This window comes from Pleuronectes platessa, chromosome 1 (assembly GCF_947347685.1).
Source record: "Pleuronectes platessa chromosome 1, fPlePla1.1, whole genome shotgun sequence".
Taxonomy (NCBI): domain Eukaryota; kingdom Metazoa; phylum Chordata; class Actinopteri; order Pleuronectiformes; family Pleuronectidae; genus Pleuronectes; species Pleuronectes platessa.
In genome coordinates this window covers 5686044-5704191 of record NC_070626.1, presented here as the reverse complement: position 1 = coordinate 5704191, position 18148 = coordinate 5686044, and the positions used below count along the sequence as shown (strand labels likewise).

The following is an 18148-nucleotide window of genomic DNA, read 5'->3' as shown; positions in this document are numbered from 1 at the left end:
GTCATGTCAGTGTGACAGTGAGCGTGCATGAATAAAACCAGTTCCATTTTATTATTGACACATGAGCTCTTCTTATTGTCAACATGCCAGAATATCCTCAGAGGGAAAGCTTTGGGATTTCCTCTTGATAGATGTCATGAAGCTGCTGGGGAGATGTTGCCTCACAATCCTGAAAAGATGTTAAATCAGAAATATGGAGGAAAGTGTGAGGGAGTAAAATAGGTGTGCAGGACTTCTAAAGGACTGGTGTGTTGACATTCCTCTAATTTTAAAAGATGAGAGCAAAACTAACAAGGAAAGGTATTTATTTAGAATCCTTAGTCGGATATACAATATCTTAATCCTCTTTGCCATGTAGGTAAATGGTCTGTATTTATATATCTTGTCTAGTCTTGATGACAACTCAAAGTGTTTACAGTACAGTTTTTTGACATTCACCCTTTCACACACATATTCATACAGTGCATCTATGGATAGCATTTCTTTTTTCCATGAGGGACAGATAGGGAAGACTGGATTTGAACCGCCGAGCTTCTGGTAGGAGGACGACCGCTGTCGACCTAATGCTCAAATTGTTTTCCAAAACCTATTAATAGTTCAGTGAACCTCTGGGCGATGTGTAGGATCATTATAATACCACACCATTACCCTGTTGGTCTATACTGTACCGCTTCCCAAAACACTAACTAGTGCAACCAAATGTGTATTTTTTATGCAAGTGAAAATTGTTTCTAACAAACCAATATTTACCAATATTACCGTCAGGATTTGCTGTTTTTTCCTTTAGTTGTTTTAATCCTATAATTATTTTTTGGTTGTACCGTGGTTGTTTGAAAAAAAACAGGAACCCTGGAGACGTAACCTTGGGCTCTGGGAACCTCGTGATATGCCATTGTCCCATTTTAATGAACTGCCTAGTCAGTTATTGGAAAAAAAAAAAAATGTGACCAGGAAAACATTTTCCCAAGGACACTTTTTCATACGGACAGGAGGAACTGGGGATCAAACTGCCAACCTGGCAATGATCCCACTCCACCCACTGAGCCACAGCTGATAGAAAAGGGAAAAGGATTTTAATCTGTTCAAATTGTGCACAGATACAATCACTAAATGGTATAAAGTACACAGAAAAGGTTTGGATCAGCTGCTGCTCTGCCTTCCAATGTATTTAAAGCCTGGCGCTCTGTAAATAGAGAAGAGGCAGGAAACGATGCACCGTTCTGTCAAAGCATGCACACTAAACAATAATGATGATAATCATTGGCGACTGGTGATAACATTTATAGGGGGGGGGGGAGTAAAGCGTTGGGTGGACAAACAAACAGAAGCCAGACTAAACAACAACAAAAAAACACAACACACAATATGTCAATCCTGTAGCCTTCATCCAGCTACTGAGCAATGTTAAGCCTGCCGCAAATATATAGCCTCATTGTGTTGAAGTGACTGTGGCAACTTTGCCATTTGCAAATCTTCAGAGAGAAATTTTAGGTCTTGCACCCCCGTCGTTGACCACAGTTTAAAACAGCAAACAGGGGAAGCAGCAAAAGACGTTACTTACATCACATCCAGTTAGTTAACTCTGTTTTTCAGTGTTCAGTTCAGCTGAGCAGGCCACGTGGCTTTCATAGCACTGCCATACAAGCCAGTATGATGACGCCAAAGATTATGATTTTCACTATAACAACCAGTTCATAAGTGATGTTCCTTTTTCTTTTTGGGGTGTTTTTGTTAAGAAATTAAATGATTTGCCGCAGTTCCCCTCAAAGTCTCCATATGTTTGTCGGTCAGCTCGTGGCGAAAGAAACTCAGAACATACCTGAGATGGGGTTGAGGGTCGACCAATCACATTAGATGAATTTAATACTTAATTTCGTTGCGCATTGACTTGAAACATCAATCAATACCTATTGGCTGTAAATAAAGGTGGGACTGTCTGGGGAGCAGAGAGCTGCGTCCCCTGGAAAATCTGCAAAAACCAATCAAAGAACAGCCTCAGGTCCCGTGGCTGTCAAAAGTTGAATGACTTACATTCACCTAATTTGGCCGGTGCCCCGCCCCAGGAAGTTTAATGTGTTTAGACAGGAATTAACTAAATACAGTTTGAAAACAACTTATATTGAATACTCACAGGGGCTTACGGTGTACCAGGAGCATTGTACGTTTCAAATATTATTTTATAATTAAATGATGTTCGACATCTTTTTTTCTAAGGATATTGAAGGGGATTAATGATGATAGTACAATATTAAACACTAGCAAACAATTCATAACATGATATGAAATATCACAAAAGATGCACAGAGGAGTAAATAAAAATGTATTATTTTCTGGATTATTTCACTGGATGACAAATTTGCCTCATCGTTTTCCTTTCGTTTCTAGAGATGAATCAGCATAAACTTGGAAGCTATTTGCGCCAACTGGTCTCAAGTCATTCTTAAGCATCAACATCAGTTACGCCAGTTGCACCATCAAGGCTCAAGCCTTCTTCTCACTTATGCAGACACATCTTAACTGGCCCTAAGTAAAATGTCTACATCGGCTCTTTAGTAACGAGGTGGATGGCGGCAGCCTGAGGAAGAGTGGCAAGTTCGGAACATGTAGCTGATGATCCAAGACTTTTCTGTGCTATACTCTACATGACATTTAGCCCCTGTATATGTGGACATATAGAGCATTTTATATATTTTTTCACCTTGTCTCTCCCCTTATTACAGTACATGTCTTTAATGTGCAGACCATTTGCAGTACATCAGCTGACAATCAGTTATATTCACACAGGCACACACTGACAGAAGTGAGCCTAAAATAGAATCACACTGAGCCAAAGTGTGACAGCACAACACTTGTAATACGACCCAATATATTGTTTTAAAGAGCCCAGTATTTGGCCGTTAAAAGTATTTTATGAGTTTTATAATGGAATGTGAGCACATTTGATTCCGCCCACCCTCTCTAAACCATCTCATTCTCCCGCTGCTGCTGATGAGAATCGTTTATTGCCTGTCGCACCACCACCACCAGCCCATTCCCCCGTTCTAAATGTCTGACAATCATCGGAGCGATTGTTTTCCTCCCCTCCAGCGGGAGCAGCCCTGCCGTCCTCCCTCTCCATGTTAATTTGACTGTAAGTCACCCTGGAATACAGTGTGTTTCTCTGAGATTTAGAGCGACCATTAGGAGCCATGCAGGCCGGTCAATATGATGATCACACTCTTCCTATTAAAACCCATAAATACCGAAACACCTTCTCCGTCGGAGGAGAGAAAGTATTTTCTGACAGCTAAGGGGGAAATGCTGGCGGCAATAAACAGGCTTCAATCATTTATTTTTCTTCCCCTATATATGTTTCACAGCATTTTGGAAACGAGCAGCCTATTCCTTGTGAAAGGGGGCGTAGGTGAGCTCGTTTTCAGCCGATAGTTATCATTTGTCCTCCTGTAGTTTTGCTTTATTTCTTTTATTGAGTCTTTCCACCTAAGCCGCTCGTCGTCTCTCTACTATTTAGTCTGCTGTGCTGACCTGTGTCTCATTCCGACTTTATGTAACAAAGCTACTTTCCCCTCATTCTCCTCCATGGTTCCCTCTGGCAAAAGTATTGTTACCTTTTTCTTCATCTCCATCTCTCTCTCTCTCGCTGCCGCTATTCCCTTCCTAGTTTTTTTTTATTTTGTCCCTCTTTTATTTATCTGTTCCTTTTTGCTTCTTCCTTTTTCCCTCTCAGTCACAGCCTATACTTCTTTGGCATGGTTGTGACCTTTTCCTATTCCTTTCACCCCACCCCCAACCCCCACTACTCTGTCCTCTGTTCTCTCTGTTGTCTCTCACCATAGTTCTTGCACCCGTCCATTGCTTTGTCTCTCCACTTCCTCCCTCGCTGTGTTCATGTGAAGTGACGGCTGCTCACTGACCCCCGAGGAAACATCTTCTCCATCTCCCATGAGCGAAGATATGTGCTGGCCCTGTCCACAGCAACTCTCTCCCCCCCCCCCACACACACACACACACACACACACACACACACACACACACACACACACACACACACACACACACACACACACAGACACACACACACACCTTGTGTGTCAAACTGTCACTGTTTTAACTAACATTTTATTGAATAATTATAATGAATGAATAAGTGAATAATAAGGGATTATTTAGATGCACATATACATACATTTGACTTGGATGTGGACAAATACATGCAGTTACACATAATACTGTACATTCGTACACACATCAGAGAACATTGCTTCGAAATGAATATGGGACAAGGCTTCTCTAATTCCTCACGTTGTACAAAAATTAGGCCAAAATATCCCAGACACAGGTGCTGACATCTTGTGCTGGTGACATCATTTGGAGCCAGGGCCTGCACAGCAGGGATCGTGAAGTGAAGCCGAAGTTAAAACAAAATTTACTAGAAAGATGGACGCTGGAACATACATTAGTGAATTCTGCCGGGTTCTCAAATGTCCCCCTGACTTTCTGTGGCATATATACCAGGGAACTTGCAGGAGAAAGTATGCAGACATTCCAGAGCCTCTCACACTAACATTCGCGTTCCCACATACAGCCGCTGTGGAGAAACTCAGAGTTCAGTGAATATCGGAAAGCAGCTATCACCCAGGCTATAAAGTCTATTCCAGAGATACACAGACACTCGTAGATGCAGGAAAGTAATAAATAATAATATTTGCTGCTAGTGCTAATATGAAAACTATCGATAATAGTAGTGGGTGTGATTATAAAATTACACAAAATCGTACTTTCTCAAATATATAAGCTACACAGACTCATGCACTGAAGCATACGGTAAACACACAAACACAGACACTATTATAGAACTGAATAAATACACAAAGGAGTGCATCCTATGTACTTACAAGTGTTCTTGCACTGTATACAGTCTTGTATGTCACAGAAAAGGACAAACACATGTAATAAACAGAATCACACAAGACCAAACATGGATCTATTTATGCATCCACTCACAAACACACAAACACACACACACACACACACACACATGCATACACACACACGCACGTGCACTTGCACATGCACATGCACACAGCTATATCCCATACGATGACATATCTCTTAGACCAGAACAGACACCCGCCTTGTTCTTGGAATGTCCTAAAACCTTTTCCATGTCCCATTTTCAACCACTTACTCAGCATGTGTTGCTCTCATCTAAGGCTTTTAGGCCCCATTAGATGTTTATGCCAACCAGAGGCAGAGCAAAGCAGGGATCGGACTACAGGGCGCCTCCGGAGCTCCCTGTTAATGTAATAGCGAGCAGGCCGTAGCCTCTCTCTGTGGCTGCCTGCTGCCTATACTGAACTGGTCACATTTATCTGGCCTCCTGTCTGAATTCATTAAGCGTGAGTGCCCTCCTTGGCTCAGTTGGAGCAGCGTGGGTGGACAGATAGAAGGATGAATTGGTGTATACATATTATTTTAATTCATGATTCTATGGTAAAGGAGTCCATCTAGTATCTGGGTCAGTATACGTTTGAACAGTTTGATTTCAACACTAGAGTGACATTTTTCCAACAGACCACAGAAAACGAGAAGGGAATTTATTTTCTCTTCTTGAGGCTTATATTGAAAACCCAAAAAAGAACTGGTTTGGATTAGTGAGGCCCATTTCATTTTTTGGCAGAAGAAATTAGAATTATAATTCCATTTTCTTAAGAAAATGCAGAAACAAGGATGTACAACCTAATTTCCCTCAGTATGATTTACAATGAGAGAAAGAAAATATAAGTTGATTATTACATGTTTTCTTATGACTTGTTTGATGGTATCCAGACCAATAGAGTCTTAAAACATGCATAATTATATTTAACCGAGAACAGATAACTGACAATGTGCTGTCTGGGCTTCTGTTGCTGGGAGGATAAAGTTCAAGCTATATTTCGATAAGGGCGATCAGTGTTCATGTTCCACAATCTCCTCAACATGTCAGTACATTATCTTACTACATTAGAATCAAATAAAGACATTTTGGACATTAATTCAGACCCTGTAATCACTAATGTGGATATATTTCTTGAAAACAAAGGATATTTTCCCCTTTAGTGTTTCATTACCTTATCCGAGACGATATGTCCTCACAGGTCCACATAAACTACAGCATTAAAGACTTTTAATCTGAAATCAGGCGTTGATTAGGTGAGCCATGCTGCTATTTCAACCAGCAAGAGATGGATAACAGAAAACCTGGATGTATTTTCGGAATTTTCTTGGAGGAAAGATTATATGTACCACGGCCAGGCACAGGGGAGAAGGCTGCTCAACGTTTACTTGTTAACAGCATTGGCCTGTGTCTACTGGCCAATGTTACTTGGTTCTGAACTCGTGTGCCAGTTTTCAAATGATAGACGGGTCCTGGTCAAGTTCGGTTGGAACATTTCCAGGTCATTTCGGAATCACTACTGTTTCACAAACACCTTTACCGTGTGACGTTGTATTTTATTAATTGAACTGACAGAACAACTTGTGGACATTGCACATCTTTTCAGGTTTGATAAACTACTTGATGGAGGCAAAAAGTGCTTCATGTCTGCATCCATGTCCCTTTTGGGAAAAATCTAAATAATGATGCAGATGTCTCCTGGCATTTCCCTGGAATAAACTGTATGAGAAAGATTCACATTCGCTTTCATACTGAACCCGCAGTCAGTCGCTGTCGTCCCTACTAAGCAGCCGATGTGCCAAAACATCATTAAACACTTTTTGGACAAAGCTGCATTGACTTGATTGGATGCATGCTGCTAAATTTGAAGCTACCAAGACTCCAGTATTCTAAGATTTACACACACACAAATTTGAAATGACATCTTCACAATATACACTCACATATGAACATATAGTGTAATGGACAGAGAAATATATAAAAATAGGAGGCAAAGTCAAAGTCAAAGTGAACTTTATTGTCATTCATGACCACACAGCAAAGAGTGCCCCGCAGAATGAAACTGCTCGTCTCCAACAAAACACTGACACACAAGGGAAACAGACACACACACACACACACAGACACACACACAGACAAACATACACATACACATACACAAACATAGACACCTTAAAAATACATGTAGACAATAGCATCTACAGTTTAACAGAATAATGTGTCAGAATAATAGCAGCAGATTTAAATTATTGTAATGTATGCACAGTAATTCATTATATAAATGTATTCATATGACTATCAACTATATGACCAGGATCAGCATTAACCTTTAATACGACCTAAGAACTGACGACCTGGTAATGGAATAGTTTTGAGTCCAAACCACATGGATGGATCCACCTTGAGTTTACAGCCAGCCAGACCATACACTGGGTTTCTTCCCACTTCCCCAAACCTGTCTCCTGTCTCTTCACTGTGTCTAGAGGCTGGTGTTGGGGGAGAATACCAGCTCGTATTTGCAGTGGTTGAAACTATGAAGTTATCTTAAAGACACAGTTATTGTGGTTCTCAAAGCATTACAAAGTACTCATTACAATTCACAGATATGCACTTAACTCTGGAGATCCTCAGGAGTTTCTCTGGAGGAGGTGCTTGAGTGGACACAAATGTCCGAGTGAGAGCTCTGAGAGAGATTTTCTGCCGATTTTCTGCTCGCCTGACCCCATAGTATAAAGTCTGCAGAGAGTCCTGAGGAGTGAATGTGGCAACACTGCAGGGAGTGGGGGGGACTGATGATTTTGCTAGCATGAGACAGACGAAGAAATGAAAAATATCTAAACCAAATGGGGGGAAAAAAGGGCTGTCAAATTGTAGAAGACACCCACAAAGATGTCAAGTCAAGAATGTGTACGTCAAATCGTGCCTGTCTGCTGCAGCAGCTCCCGCCTGAATCCTGTGGCAAATATGTTGCTGTTGTGAACGTGTCAGCGGAGAATCTCCCTCTGTGTTGTGCTTGTGTGAAATGCAAACTGGGGGGAAAGTCTGGACCCAATTCTCCTGAGTTCCTCTACAGGTAAGGTCTGAAAACAGCTCTGGTTTTACACAGGTTTATCTTGAACCCTGCTAGTGACAACATTTTGTACAGACATGGTTCTCAGTCTTTATCTTTGCCAACATGAGGCCAAGATTTGTGGTTTTAACTGAAATATCTTATTAAGTATGGGATGCATGAGGTTCAGATAATGTGCCCCCACCCAACCATTTCCAGTCTGCTGGAAATTAAGTCTGAAAATCCAGTCTGTAACAACTCTGGACGATCGGAGCACAGGACAGGGTTAAGGTACATGCCCCCGATTTTTTATATGCTGCACACGTCTTCAAGCATAGAAAATAAGCATACACAATGCACATGAGGATCAAGGTCACACAAAGTCAATAAATCTCGTATTTACTGCATTATTTACTACTGTACCCTTTCACCTCCTCCTGCTCAATGTGTTGTTCTGTAGCAGGACAACTATCTGAAAGTTGTGTAGTTTGAGCTTGGACTACCCTTTGAAACAGTTCCTGCAAAATACCTAAAAAACTGATGACATTCCCATCAGTCACAGCAATACTTTTTGTTTGAGGCGACCTGTTGAACCTCATGTTATTGTGAGCATGTGGATATTTAGCCTCACGGAGCATTGAAGGGATAGTTCACTGAAAAATAAAAATTCACTCCCCACCATGCCGATGGAAGGGCAGGGTGAAGTGTTTTGAGTCCCCAAAAAACTTTTGGAGTCTGAGGGGTAAACAGCGTTGCAGCCCCTTCCAAAACAATTGACTTTAGTGGTGACTTCTTCTTCAAACTTAAAAAAGCTATAAAATGATTTAATTTGCTTGGGCTTCTATCAAAGTGTCGTAACAACACTCTTGATATTGTATTTTTGCACTGTCATAAGATTACTGTGTATGTTATTGTTCATAATGAAGCTTGTAAAGTTGAATAATATCATTATGTATAGTGTTTAAAGAATCTGAATTAAAATGGATAGTTAATTTATTCATCTAATTCTTATTTATTTTATTATTTATCTTAATTTCTCTTAATTTATTTATTTTGTGACCAGTGTTTATTTACCCAAATAGGTTGTTCTCTATGATGCAAACAATTGTTGTAATTGTAGTCTTTGTCGGCCAGTCTACAATGCCAGTCATCCACCATACAATAGCCTATTTAGATGAGCATAATGAGAATTTGGGATCACACCATCCAGGCTATTGTGGTGTTGGAGTATGAGCAAATTGCCTGTTTTTAAGTCATAGTGAAGGTGTCCAGGTGGGATGGAGGGTGGGAGGTTTTACCTCAGTGCATCCAGCTGCTGAAATGGCCAAACGCGAGCTGCAGTCAGCAACACCAGTGTCTGTAATTCAAAGTCACAAAAGAAGGAGCGGAGTGAACTGTTTATGCAGACTGAGGAGTTAGAGCAGAAGGGAGGACGAAGCATGAGTCAATGTTGTAATGCAAAGAAATGTGATGCAGCCGTGAGTGTGTGGGTCATGAGCGGGTCAGGCCTCACACAGCAGCTACTCTGAATAGACTTTTAGTTAAATATGACAAATTCGCCCTGGTCTATTACTGTAACTATTGCTTTTCAATATGATTTTACAGTATTGTCTATTTCACATATACAGCTGATTCATATCAGAGTTGTGGTCATGGCTGCAAAGTAAATATTAGAGATACTTAAGTACATGGATTTTTAATGCATAGTTAGTGGCAGGGATATTTTTAGCTTTTCAGGGCCCTATGCATAGGGTCCTAACACTTGGCCCTCCCCATCCATCCCAACAGGAATTGGGACACACTACAACTGACAAGGGGGGGAAATGGGATTGGGCCAATGTCTGCTGTTCTGTAGACTAAGTGTCAAAGCCCCACCCTCTAAAAAAACTTAAATTTCCCTGATATATTTATTCTAAGCTAATTGAATTGGCAGAATTGCATAGCTTATGATATTATATGACCATATGCACATACATGGTCTGCATATTGCAAGAAACTGCCTTTGTTGGTGGTATTAGAAACAAATCAAGTTGTGAGCAAATGATGCCTTCCCTAACGGTGCTCCAGAGAATAGTTTCTGCATGGGCGCATCCAGGATCTTTCTAATCCAGGGCCATGAACGGGCCACATTTTACACAGAGGGGCTAAGGGAAGGAGCAAAGACACTGGATCCTCCAATGAAATGCTGTAATGTAGTGGCAAATATTCCAAAGGGCTGCTACTGGTCAGTGCCACTGGGTTTAGGAACATCTGGGTTAGGTGCTTTTCCTAACATTTGTTGGCGACTGAAGGTTTAAAAAGGGCACAGGTGTGAAGATTGACAGGCTTTGTGTGGTGATACTGAAAATGTCTAAATTTAGGCAGGAGGCATTCAGAAGTTTGCCTCTGTGTGTTCAATACCAAAGAAACATTAGTATTTCACAGAGGTGAAGAATATCACATTTCGGAGCCAACAGAGCATGTCAACATAGTGCTGTGTGCAGAATGTTATGGAAACCGGGTCACCCTTGCAAGACAAACAGCTAATGAAACTGACAAGCGTATGAAACCGCATGGATGTAGCTTATTTGCATTCAACCTGGAGTTCTGGAGATACTGGAGTTCCTTAACACAAAAGGCTATATGTTGTCTCTTAGAAATAACAAGAGAAAATTAGGTCCTGAAGCATATTAATTATCTGCATACAAGCTTTTGCAAAGCAGCGTTTAGTTTCCTCTGCACACAGAGTTGTGTAGTGTGGCACGAGAAGGAAAAGTCTTTGCTGAACTTTTTTTTATTCGTGGTATAAGCCTCTGCAGCAGTTTTTGCTGAATAGAAGTGTTTGTGTGCTCCCATGTGCAATTTACTGCATTTACTGTGTAGGAGTGTGTGAGTATATATACATGCATTACATTTTTCTATCACTCAGAATATGACATGTATTTAGTCTGGCCAAGCTTCCTACTCTTAAAACTGTATAGCCCCCACCAGCAAACACACACACACACACACACACACACACACACTAAAAAACACATTCACATAACCACGGAGAGCAGTGCCAGGGAACCAGTCACGGTGACACCTCAAGCCAGACACCCCCTCTATGGCAATCTTCCATCTCTTGTGCATCAACAACATACACACACACAAACAGACTCAACGGCAAACACAAGGGACATACTGTACATGTGCAGTTCTTAAAGCTTGAGCTTGTTCAGCGTTACCGTGACCGCACAACAGGGATTTTGCTCTTGTCTCATGCACAAATCACTTGGTGGAAATCTTCTGTCCACTTGTGTTGAGCTGCAACAGTTGCTTTGGACACACGCTTATTAAAAATAAATAAAAATAATATATTTATTAAACAATAAAAGCATACATTCCTTGGCTGCAACCCCTATTTCGCTTGGTTTTACACAGATAGATGATAAATAGACCCCCCCACACACACACACAAAAAACACACATGAAGTATCTATGATGAAGTTCACATATGATTTCATCCCTTGTGAAACAGGAACCAAATGAACACATGACAGTGATGGCACCTGCTCCTGGTTGTTAAGATAAAGAGGTGTCCACACACACACACACACACACACTTATTCACATACTTGCACCACTTGCATACACACAAAGTAAACAGAGCACCAGAGAGTGAGATGAATACAGAGTGGAGGCGAGTCATTCACAGCAGAGTGGGATGCAGATGAGACGCCTACACCAGACTGAAAGTGAGAGGCAGAGAGAGGCAGAGAGACAGAGGATGAGATGGAATGTCAGAGCGACAGTGTTAAACAGGGAATACCAATCAGTTTAACTATTCATATATAGTGTAGACATAATTAATGAAATCTCTTACACAGCTAAAAAACTGACGAGGAACTAAGTGTCTATTTGGAACTTCTCCCTCCTTCATCGGCTCAGCTCATTTCGTCTTGTTTACAGAGAAAACTGTTGCACCTTTACAACAGAGAGAATATGTGAAGGATTATGTGGGTTATTTTTTTCCTGGCGCTCACTTCAGTCTGTTGTCATGCAGGGACGCTGGGAGTCAGTTGTTGATAATGAAAGAAAGCATTTATATGATGGCATCTTATTAAATGCAGTGCAGCAGCACAATGAGCATGATTTGAGTAGCAATTTGAACGGCCACATCAATTTGTCTGGGAAGCAGCAATACAAAGGAATTTTCTTTTTTTTCTTTAATTGACTTGTTTCTTAAAAGTTTTGGCCTTGTAGTTATAGCTCCTCAACAGTAGGGGTGCTGCAACCCCCTCAGCTTCTCTACTTCCAGCATATTTGGTGTCATGTTGACTACGTTGCCACTTGGTGCTGCCATGTCTTTAGAGATATAGCTACTCAATTCATTCATCTTTTCTAATCTTTCAAATTCTCAAACGATTTACCTTTTCTTACCATCTTAAAGGTACATTACCTGGAGAGCTATCCATCCAGTATCTTGCAGTAAAGTTATTGTTAGGCTGAGCTAAAACCTTACCCTAACATGCTCTGAATAAATTGATGGAAGTATTCCCTTACTAGGCCAAACAAGCTTTATGATTAAGAAAATAATGCATTAAGCTAAGTGCTAACATTTGTTGCCATGCTGCTCAAACGTCTTGCGACGGTTCTGATTTAATCAACTTCAGGGACTTTGGGATTGTCATCCCTGAACGATTGTACTGAGGGTTTATTAGCTTATCAGTTTATAATTAGTTGGGGTCTTCCACCTACCTTATCCTCCCTTTAAAAGTAGTGTAATGCATTCATTAAGCATTTTTCTAGTCTATCCACCTCTCAAAGTACTTTTCATGGGAAGTCACACTCACCCATTCACACATCACTAATACATGATGCACTTTTTCCATCACACACCAGCCCTCCAGTGCTAGCATACCTGTCAGGGGGAATTTGGGGTTCAGTGTCTTGCCCAAGGACACTTTTTTCACGTTAGCAAACAGACTACTACTTGAACTTAAGGAGACAAACACCTTAACTTGTGTTTGCTCTTCATTGTGTTGTTTTCATGTGGATTTAACTTAGTTATCTGTTCCTGCCCATGTGAAGCATGAACAGCACCAAATGTAAAGGCCAGGCCATCGATGTCCACCCAGAAAAATGACTGAAGCTTCACGTTCACTTGAATCTGAAACTAGCTCACTGACTGACTGATCTGCAATGTAACAAAGCTAAACTGTGCTGGGTCTGGATTTGAACATGAATGGTTTTCTGACAGAGATGTTATCACTGTTAGCTTGACAGCTCTCTCCCATCACCGTCACTCTACAATCTTTTGGCAGATGCATACACACACACACACACACACACACACACACACACACACACACACACACACACACACACACGCACACACCAATTTGGCCTCTAGCACACCGCTGAAGGACCCTTTGATATGACAGATAGATTATTTTTATCTCCAAAGTAAAGGTTGACCATGTGGACGGCGATTATTTACTGTTTCATCAACAACAGACAGACCTTGTGTGTCATCCTCTGTCACCTTTGTGTTGGGTTACAGGTTTGATCCGTTTACGCTCAAGCCCACCCCCTCGCCTCCAGGGTGTCGAATACGTCCTCAACGTTACAGCAACAGATGACAACGCCTCAGGCGGACCTCAGGCCCTCTCATCCACGGCCCAGGTCATAGTCGGAGTGGATGACGTGAATAACAACAAGCCAGTCTTTGAGAAGGTAAGACTGACAATCTCACGCACTTCTTTCAACCATTATCTGCTTGTGTCCTGGTCCTCTTGCCTTTCTCCTTTTACTGTATCTCAATCACTTCTCACTCAATCATTTTCAGTACAAGTTATGTTTTTTGCCTCCATCTATTTTATGCAATACTACTCCATCACTTCTCTGTCTCCCTCTCTCTCTCTTGTTTCTATCTCCTCTATTTATTAGTCTCCCCTCTCTGGGGGAGTGATTTGCCGCCTTGACCCTCATCGGTGCTCTCTCGTCTCCATCCTACATCATCTCGGTCTTTTAATTAAAGCTTTAAGGGGGTGCGGGTGCTACATCGGCTCTTGCTTTTTTCGAATCATGTCCCATTTTTTTTAAATTAGGTGACTTTTGAAGCCCCCCAATGTATCATGAGCCAAGATTAGGAGCACCGGCTTGCTGAGTAAACATTGCTCATTCCCTCCTAGGGGAAGTAAGCGGCAAGTGTGTCCCTCTTGGCTTTACCTCTTTGCAAGGAGAAACAGAGGGATGGGCGACAAGATGAGAGCCTAGAGGAAAGAGGAATTCCTGTCCACAGTATTTCTTGTGAGGCTGTATACTCTATTTTGTCTCTGAGGAATCTCCTGCTGGCATCATAGTGCAACTTTATGATTCATTCCTTTCCCTCTGCTGGCGGGATGCTGAATATAATGCCCCTGCCCCTGGGCCGCCACAAACACACTGCCATTGCCACTTCTAAGTCAAAGAGCCAATTTGAAAAAAGGAAAAAAAAACACAACAGAAGATGGAGAAAAGAATCAATCAAAGAAAAATGTAAGAACAAAGAAATAAAAACGTGTCAATAGAGGGAAGAGTAAACACCGGACGAACACTGTTTATTTTCTTGTCTCTGGTGGAAGATGGGCAAAGAAGCTAAGTGAAAAAGTACAGAAGAAACTAAATAAGTCCTGGGACAAAGAAGAGATACGAGGCAGAGCGTTGGTTTCTCTCTTAATAGAGAGATCCGAGGTCAGCCGCTGTTTCCTCTGCGGCTGGCAGCCAGCAGCGGGACACTGGAGCAGAAAAGACCTTTTATCTTGTTGTAATGCCGAATCTTAGAACGTACTGCAGCTTCTCTGGAACTCAGTGCTGGATCAGTGGACCAAGACAGAACAACCAAGAGACACACAGAGAGGTAGATGTACAGAAAACCAAGATATATCAGAAAACAAGAGCAAACTGGACAGAACAACATGAACAAATATAACCATCCAGTAATCCTGCAATTGGGAATGCACTGAATTCAAAACTGGTCACACAGCTACTACATACCCGATCTCAATCATTTATGCCCCTGCCCATGTATATATGGATGATTTGGATAAATATCACTTGGTCGTTGGTTGTGTGACACAGTAGAGCGGCCGCTGCTGGAGACAACAGAACAAAAAGCGAAAGCAGCGTCTACTGAGTCTAAGCTCAATCCTGCCTGCCTGCTGAAGGCAGTAAAATCTTTATGGATGGCCACCGACCACGTGGGAGAGTATAAGAAACAGTGAGCAAGACAAAGAGTTGCACAATAAACTGTGGATATGTGCACACATAGCTTTCTACCTCATATGCATACAGTGTGACTATTCACGCCTCATGCATTCAACATGCTACACAAAAGCCTGAGTGGACCATGTAGATGTGTCAGTCACCGGGTTTTTCTCCTGTGTAAAAGTATTTCTTCTCATCTCCACGATACATAATACACAATTTGTTCATGGTTTTGTAGCGAAAGTAAAAGAGGCACAAAACCAAAATAAATTGATATCTTGTGATGCCCCTGTTTCAAAGCACATTAGGCAGTGCATTAAGGCACCAAGGTGTACGCTGCTTATCAGAGGATCCTAGTAGCAGTAGGTAAGGAGCCAAGAATCCCACCTACCAAGCCACATCGTCTCCCTCTGTCCTCGTCCAGACTGGATATCACCACAGCGTTTTCTTGATGTGAACAGGTGTCTCTTCCCACTTTGCATACCTCAGCTGTCTCCTTTCAACATGAAGACCTTATTAAGCAGCTTGGGTAATGGTCACATGCAACCGATCCAAATTAATTACAGTTTTTTCATCGGTGTCATTGCAATATTCAATCTCCCCACTGAGTCATTCAGTGCATCCCAGATATCCTTCATCTTGTTTGCATCTTCAAACCTCTTTGATAAAACAAACAGTATTTACTGTTTGTTTTATCAAAGAGGTTGTGCTGCTATTGAACCTCAGTGATGAGTCTCTTGGCCATCTGTCACTTAAGACGTGGTGTGTTGAACATGGCCCCATGCAAGTTCCGAGGTTTTTGGATTGGATGCCAGTGTTTTTATAGTCTATCAACCTGTTCTGAAAGTGACTTCAACAATATACTTTGCTGCGTTGCTGTCAATAAAGTTGCCTTTCTGACTCCAACATCCACTTAGTTAGAACAATGGAGATAGAACAATATTCATATAATGTTTTTTTTCTCTGTTTTTATAGTTATTTATAGTTATTATTGTACCTGGTGTGGATGGCCGTATCATCTGAGCATTGTTGCACGATTGAAGAATGTAGGCCACTAGAGAAAAAAATAGGGCAAATGAGAGGAGGCAGGAAGTGAGGGAACAAGAGAAGAGTATAAAATACGTTCCCCTGTTATTAATTAGACGTCAAAGGGAGGCGAACCCTGCAGTACTGAGGGATCCCTTCCTCTCTTTGTCTGTGGCACATCAGCATCACCACTCCAGTGAGACAGAAAAAAAAGGAAGAGTTGATGGAGACAGAGTGATAGAACGATGAGAGACCAGCGAGATGAGAATGAGGATAGAGAGAGTGAGTGTGACACAGACAGGGTTCAAATGAGGATAATACATCTGCATTTGTGTGATGAGTTCAGTGATTGACAGAACCTTTGAGAAACAAAACTAGGAGCACCTACATTGTGTCACACAACTGAATGAATCTCTGTGAAGTCATGAGCTGCTAAATGCACATAGTGTTGATGGCTGAACTTTAGTTATAGACAGATTGCCACGTCCTCTCATTGTACAACTATAAAGCCAAACTATTCAGGATACGGCTTTGAGATCACTTGGAGCCAAGATTTTTAGGTTCTGGTCAATAACTGCACTCAACCAATCGTAAGTGAATTTCAGCTATCAATCACCCTGTTTTACAGAATCAAACACCCTATCAGATGTTATGGCCTCAATTTTGGAAGCTGTCACTCATCCATTTTTATGTACAGTCTGTAGAAGTCTCCCAATCCAGTTCTTCTGGCAGAGGACGCAGTCTTTGCATCCTATGAAAGAAGGAGCCTTTGTGGGACATGTAGACATCGAAGGTCAAACCAAAACGAGATGATCTCATTTACCTAACTGCTGTTTTATGGACCCTTGCAATAACATGCGCGCTGCTAGCTGTGGGGATAGGTTGAAGGCTGATACTATACTTGCACGCAGCGTTTACTCTTTGACAAACGGTTTGTCACTTCAACATCCACCCATTGTAGCCTTTGTTGCTCGGGATGAACAAAGCATTTTTGGCTGCAGCCTGGTCATGTCACTGTGATGCAATCAGCCATGTAATGCAGCTTCTGGAGGAGGCAACACCTACATTGGGACACCGCTTGTGAATTTATTTTTAAAGATCGAACCCTTTTTCAGGAAAATAATTCAGTAATTCTCACCAATTTGAACACAATATTGCAGATAGTTAATTGTGAAATGGTTCACTTCTTCTCATTGATGGTGTTATCCTTTTATATTCATACAATTATGTGATACATTTTATCACGGAGCAACGTTCCTCTTGAGCATACACATCCTTTGAGTCTTGAGAGGATGAAGTACAATCTGTACTTAACAGAATCTGTTCTCCAGAACATCTCTTATGACTTTCAGCACGTGAGTGGTTCTGGTGGAAGTGGCCACACAGTGCTGACATGAGGCCACTACTCTTTACAGTGGTGTCTTTGTGAGGTGCAGTTTTTTAAAACAGAGATGAATTGATCGTGGACCATTAGTTGTAATGGTTATTCTGTCCTGTATGTCTGCGACTTTTTTTAACAAAAAGAGATTTGTTTGTTTACAGATTTTGCACTTACAGTTGCCGTATTTACTAAAAACATATCAAGGTCAGACAGTATAAAGTATGTAAAAGTGACACAGGCATTATGTAAATGTCATGGGTTGCATTCAGTTTTCTCAGCTATATAAATTGTTACAAAATATTGCTATATGTGGTTCAAACATGAAAAGAAAGTTAAAACAGAACATTACCTGGCGTCAACAACCGGTGTAAAATCAATATGTTCTTTAAAGCCATTTGTATTTTTTGTGAGTTCTAAATAGAAATCATATTAAATTTGGCTAAAAATCTGTTTTTATAAAAATGTTGAGTGTTTTCTCCATCTCCAATAAAAGCTTATCTTTTTAGTTGTTTTTTTTATCAAAGCACAAAAGATCAACAGATCTCAT

General features: G+C 41.2%; 1 protein-coding gene across 1 annotated transcript in view; it reads left to right on the top strand.

Annotated features, from left to right (window-relative positions):
- Positions 1-18148, top strand: part of si:ch211-186j3.6 (neural-cadherin) — a 283762-nt gene that overhangs the window by 104799 nt on the left and 160815 nt on the right. The window contains exon 8 of the mRNA XM_053428876.1: positions 13510-13682. Coding sequence (XP_053284851.1) covers positions 13510-13682 — 173 coding nt within the window. The remainder of the gene's footprint in view (positions 1-13509; positions 13683-18148) is intronic.